The 6,428-nt window shown below is 32.1% G+C and overlaps 2 protein-coding genes across 4 annotated transcripts in view; one reads left to right on the top strand and one right to left on the bottom strand.

Moving 5' to 3' along the window:
* Positions 1–4,648, top strand: part of LOC106875795 (uncharacterized) — a 25,560-nt gene extending 20,912 nt beyond the window's left edge. The window contains exon 4 of the mRNA XM_014924064.2: positions 3,887–4,648. Coding sequence (XP_014779550.1) covers positions 3,887–4,038 — 152 coding nt within the window. The 3' untranslated portion in view covers positions 4,039–4,648. The remainder of the gene's footprint in view (positions 1–3,886) is intronic.
* Positions 1–6,428, bottom strand: part of LOC106875794 (ubiquitin carboxyl-terminal hydrolase MINDY-2) — a 179,523-nt gene that overhangs the window by 31,391 nt on the left and 141,704 nt on the right. Inside the window, exon 6 of one of the 3 annotated variants that reach the window (XM_052968195.1) lies at positions 5,917–5,979. The exons of the other annotated variants lie outside the window; for them this stretch is intronic. Coding sequence (XP_052824155.1) covers positions 5,932–5,979 — 48 coding nt within the window. The 3' untranslated portion in view covers positions 5,917–5,931. Of the gene's footprint in view, positions 1–5,916; positions 5,980–6,428 lie in introns of those variants that run through there. 3 annotated transcript variants of the gene reach the window in all.

Genomic DNA, 6,428 nt, shown 5'->3' with positions numbered 1-6,428 from the left:
ATATAGAAATAAAATAAGTTGTATAATGCAGTACAAAAGAACCCCCCCCCCCACCAAAAGAAGAAAAAAAAAACCTATTGAAGAATGTGACTGGTAACAAAGAGACGAGTAGTTTATTACATGTCACTGCCAGCTGAGAAATGGTAGTATAGTGGAGGGAAAGAAATGTTTTAATAGAAGCTAAAAGTAGCTATTTACCCTATTTGAGGGTAAAAATATTCAAGCAATCATAAATGGTCTGACAAGTGATGAGAGAAAAAAGTATGGAATGAAGGAAAAATAGAAGAGGTATGCAGATGACATCTAGGTATGAAAGTAAAGTGCACATTGTCATTCCACTTTCTTCCTACAAATGAATCTCTTAAATGTATAAACAAAGATGCCAAAAAATGTGTGAAGCATACCTACATAGATAGAGAAAATGAAATACAAAGTTACAAAGTAATAAATAAAGGAGTTGATACATGAATATTTGCAATGTAAAATGTATGACTGGATCAAAACAACAACCAAAGGAAAGCTTGATGACTGCTCAACATGTGAAATGTTTAGATACATAGAAATCAAGAAATGAAATATGATGATACTGGGGTTATAAAACTGAATAGAGGTAAGATTAAAAAAAAAAAAAAAAAAAAGGTGCAGGCATGGCTGTGTGCTAAGAAGCTTTCTTCCCAACCATATGATTCTGGGTTCAGTCCCACAGTGTGGCACCTTGGGCAAATGTCTTCTACTATGACCTTGGGTCAACCAAAACCTTATAAGTGGATGTGGTAGATAGAAACTGAAAGAAGTGTGTGTGTGTGTGTGTGTTTGTCCTCCATCATTGCTTGATAGCCAGTATTGATCTATTTATGTCCTTGTAACTTAGTGGTTCGACAAAAGAAAATGATAGAATAAACACCAGGCTTAAAAAGAGAAAAAAGTAGTTTAGAACAGAAGTTATAAATGTAATCTATAGCAATGAATCGTTAATATTTAGAATTAATTTTAAAATTCTGTTGAGGTTGACTTTGCCTTTCATCCTTTCAGGTTCAATGAAATAAGTACCAGTCGAGAACTGGGGTCAATGTAAATGATTTTATCCTTTCTCCAAACTTGCTGGCTAAGTGCCAAAATTTGAAACCAATATTTAAAATTTATTTCACATGAAATAGAGCTTCGTGATTAGGCATTTTAGTGAGGTAAGAATTTTGGGAGCGAGCATACCGTTGCCAAAAAGGAAGTTTTCAATTTAAGGTCTAGCATACTATGAATATAATAATGAGGATATAAAAACCCAAAAGATATCTATAGAAATGAGATAAGTACTATGGCCTAGGTGGATGATGAAGATATTTAAGAGATTATATAAAGGTGTGGGCATGATAAAAATATTGGGTCATCCCATAAATAATGTGTTTTTTTTATACCTCTTTTATTTTTCAAAAGTAAGATAAAGTTTTTTTAAAATCTAAAATATACTCTCCTTCATTTTCTACAATTCTCTTCCATCTATCTGGTAGATTTGCAAGGCCCTTCTTCCAAATTTCACTTGTCTGTGATGAAAAATACTCCTCCTGTACTGTTCTGACCTCATCTACAGAATTCATATTTTTTCTGTTCAAATGATTTTGAAGACTGTGGAATAAATGATAATCAGATGGGGCAATGTCCAGTGAATATGGTGGGTGGGGCATCGTTTCCTATTCAAATTGCTCCAGCCTTTGAAATGTCATCCTTGCTGTATGTGGCCGAGCATTATCCTGATAGAAGAATACCTTTTGTCTTGAAACCAAAGATGGTCATTTAAGTGCTGACTTAAGCCACTCAAGCTGCTCACAGTAGATCTCCTTTGTTATTGTTTGGTTTGGGTTCAAAAGTTCAAAGTAGACTAAACCTTTCTTATCTCACCAAACAGATCACAACATCCTATGTGGGTGAAGACCTTTAGTCTGCAGTGCAAGCGTTTCTCCTTCCCCTACCCACTGTCTTTGGCACTGAACATTTTTATAGAGAATCCACTTTTCGTTACCAGTCACTATTTGGGCCAAATAAGGTTCATTCATGAGATGTGACAGCAAAGAAGAGCACATATTCACTCTTTGCACATGATTAGACTTGGAAAGTTTATGAGGAACCCATTGACCCAATTTGCTGACTTTTCTGATGGCACACAGGTGTTGATGAATGGGCGAATGACCAAATCCAAGCTTTTCTACTAGTTCCTCAACAGTTACAATGGGATTTTGTTCCACTAGGGTTTGCAGGACGTCCTCATGAAGCTGTACAGATCTTCCAGAATGAGGCTTGTCTTCTAGGCTGTAGTTTCCGGCTCGGAATTTCTGGAACCACTGTTGACACTGGCTTATACTTATTGTCTGATCACCACATACTGCATTAATATTCCTTGCACTTTCCATTGCATTGTTACCTTTATTGAACTCATAAAGCAAAATATGCCGAATACGCGCCCCTGTCACTTCCATTATAGCTTTGAAAAATAACTGTTAAAATCGAACTGTACTCTTCAAAACTTGCACTAAGAATAAGTACAAAGTAAAATTACTACTTGCTTTTATAGTAGGTTGAAGCAGGTAGTTTTTCCTGCCCCCTCCAACTTTTAGTTCATGCAATTGAAAAAAAAAACTGCATTATTTATGGGATGACCCAATAGATGATATTTAGGCAAAGCAGAATTTATGTAGATGGTTAAGAATGGTAATGTAAGAATATGCAGGACAAGAAAAATTTTAAATGAAGAACTTTATAAAGAAGCACTGACTGCATGTCTTTATAATAACAAAGAGGGTTTGATTATTTCCAATGTTTTCAACATCAGAAATAATAGGGTTAGCCCTTTCGCATTTAAACTGGCCATATCTGGCCCAAATACTTTATCTGTTTTATGTTCAAACCAGCAAGATCCAACCTGTCACATACCTATCCTACATTCTAAAACTAAACCATTACATCATTGAAACTTCAAAGCTATGGGATGATACATAATTAATTCAAAATAATGTGAATAAATAACCATTACATTTGACAAAATAATTTGAATGCTAAAGGGTTACACATGAGAACTAGAAAAAAATATGTTAAGGATTAATTAACATTATTCTTAGGCTGAGGAAGGAAGGGAAATAACTTCAAAAGTTTCTGGCTTCTTAACCATCATCAGTGGAAGTAGGGCTGTAGCCATTGCTTGATTCCCCTGCAGTAACTTTCTATATAGAAACATTTGTAAAAAAAACAATGAAAGGTACTGAAAAATTAGATTAATTGATTAAAACAATTGACTTGATGTGTGGGGGTGTACACAAACATAAGCAATAAAAAAGTCTATTTTATGCATCCTTTTTCTTTAATTTCAAATTCAAACTTCAAAACCCACCAAATATTATGAAGAAATGATTATCTCCTAACTGGCTGTTAGGGGATATCATGTGCTTATTTAGATCTCTATTCTTAGCTCAAAACATACTGTGAATATAAAAGCAGAGATTTAATATAATACAGTCCAAGCAAAATCCAATGATTATTTCTATAAACCCTGTGAGAAATGAAATAATACTATCTGCTGGTAGCTTTTAAACTATTACATACAGTAAGTACTTTCCTAAATTTTACTATAGATGAGTTGATAACTAAAATTGCCAATTCATAATTGGGAACCTTTATAAAAGGAATAAATGCAAACAAAAATCAAACAGACTTAAGCAAAGATAAGGAGTTAGAAATATTTTAATCTGTTTCTATATTCATGAAAAAAAAAAAAAAAAGACTGCAGCCACTTGGCTGAAACACATAAATAAATAAATAAATAGATAAATATATATGTATTTTCTTGACATAATGATTCTATTGTTGACCTTAGAAGAGCAATTTCTTTTTCTATTGCTAGATACTGCTGAGGTGAAGACTGAGCAGAGTGCAATAACACCAAGACAGACCTCTAGCCAACAAGTACAACAAGTGAGCATTCTAAGTCTACTGGCAGCCATAATACTGCAGTATTTAGTTGGGCTTTTGCAGACCTGCTGCATGTATGAATAAAAAAATAAGGAATAATTCTCAGTATCAGATAACAGAAGAATGTTACAGAAAAAAATTGCACAGGAAAATGTCATGTATAGAAAAGTACCAGACAAATGTAACCGACAAGAGAATACATTTAATATGTACTCACATGTAATAAAAGTGTTAATGGTTTTCAGTTCTAACTTACATATCTAGAAATTGATATTATAGAGATAAAAGGAGAAAAAAAAAATGTTTGTGATCTCCACTTAAATGTTGAAATATTACAGTAAATCCTAGAGGAAAACTCATTATATTAAATGAAAATAATAAATAAATTGATATTTGGGAGCTTTACTTCAGTTTCATGTTTAATTAAAAGCATTGCTTTCTTTGTGTTTCTACGCTGTCTTAAATCAAAAATATTCTTCATTGATCAATTTTGCTATGAAATGTCTAACTTCACCTTCTCCATTGCTGTTAAGTTTTGTTAGAAATTATTTCATAATAGGTTTTAATTTAAAAATCTGAATTTATTGCTTGAAAGTTGTATATAAGCATGCATGGAACTTACAACATGCTAGAAGTCTCATAAGATTGGTACTTAGTTTTGATTTCAGCAAGAACTTAGATTTTAATTAAGCAGGATATAATCTCAAGAGAAATTACTTTCTCTTTGAAACTGGAACTAAAGTTTCAGCTAGATAAATTTGAGACAGGTAATATTTAGGAGCCTATGGCAAAATATGAGAAAAAAAGAATCTAATAATTTATTCACATTGCCAGTTCTTCACTAGAAATACAGAATGATATATTTTTAGAAAAAAAAAAACAAAAAAAAAACAAACAAACAAGTAATGCTCAACTTTCACTGTTTGCAGAAGTAGTTAAGAAGAATTTATTCCTTCATATTAATAGCACAAAAATATGCAGTACAATTCTAGATCTTTAAATGAATACATCTTTTTTTATGACAAAGACCAAACATCATGATTAGAAAAACAAAAAGAAAGAAAAAAAAAAAGGATAATGTGATACATAGACACTTCAAATATCAGCTAATAACTACCAAGTAGAATGAGGAAGAGGAGACAACTGATATTTTGAGTGGAACTCATTCCTTCTGTGAAGAGCTCTGATCAAAGCATCAAACCTCTTCCTTTCTTTACAGCAAGCTAATTAAGTCACCATATGAGCTGTTTGTTTGAACTATTTCCAATGCAGACTACCAATAGTTCCCTTGGACCTTACTATTTCAATTACTGCTGGCACTCCATTGGTTATGATGATGAGTGTTCCAGTTGATCTGATCAATGGAACAGTCTGCTCATAAAATTAATGTGCAAGTGGCTGAGCACTCCACAGACATGCATACTCTTGATATAGTTCTCAGGGAGATTCAGCATGATACAGAATGTGACAAGGCTGGTCCTTTGAAATACAGCGGAGTAGACTGGAGTAATATGAAATAAAGTGTCTTGCTCAAGGACACAATGTATTACTGGGAATTGAGCTCACAACCATATGATCATGAGCCAAATATCTTAACCACTAAGCCACATGCCTTCATACCATTTCAATTAGTTAATAACAGTTAACCATCACATAATTAACGTTAGCAAAATTCAAATAAAACAAAATACAAAAACATTTTCTCTATTTTTTTTTTTTTTACTTATAAGTTTTTCTTGCCATTTTATTAATTTGGAATCCTTAGCACACAAGAAAAACCTAACTACTGATGTTATGACAGAATATAGTAGTATTTCTTCAACGATAAAATCCCTTATGCTGGTCTTTCTGACATCTTTCATTTTGGGGCAAAAGGAAAAAAGTAGTGAATATGATGAGCTAGAATAGTTTCTTCCTTTTAAAACATATTTTATTCTGATATTTTGGGTCTTGATAAAAAGTAGGGAATATATAAACTTACCCGACAAATGAAAAAATCCAAAAAATCATTTCTGTACAACTCACCTGCAATATGAAACAAGAAATGTTAAAAAATTTAGAGACACAAAAATTTCTCAAAATATTTGATATTTTAATAATTATAGAGACATTGAAATTAAAAATTTAGAAATGCAATCAATAATTAATCAAAGCCTTGAACTAATGTCACTAAAGTCACGAGGTTATCAAAGGAATTATGTTTCCATCGATCAGTTAATTCAAGGAAGTTATCAAATGGTAAAATCATTCTTAAAACTCATGAAAAAATGAGTGTCAGAATTTTTAACAATTCACATTTTTACAGAAAGAACAAGTAAAACTTTGGTAATCATGTGATGATTTCTGATTTAAGATACAAGATAACCCCATTTTGAGAGGAGAGGCTAAGTTGATACCATCAATCTCAGTACATGACTAGTACTTTATTTTCTTAATTCATATATATAATATATATATATATATATATATATATA

Source organism: Octopus bimaculoides, chromosome 5 (assembly GCF_001194135.2).
Source record: "Octopus bimaculoides isolate UCB-OBI-ISO-001 chromosome 5, ASM119413v2, whole genome shotgun sequence".
NCBI lineage: Eukaryota > Metazoa > Mollusca > Cephalopoda > Octopoda > Octopodidae > Octopus > Octopus bimaculoides.
Note: the sequence above shows the minus strand (reverse complement) of the source record. Positions and strands in the feature narration are given on the sequence as shown.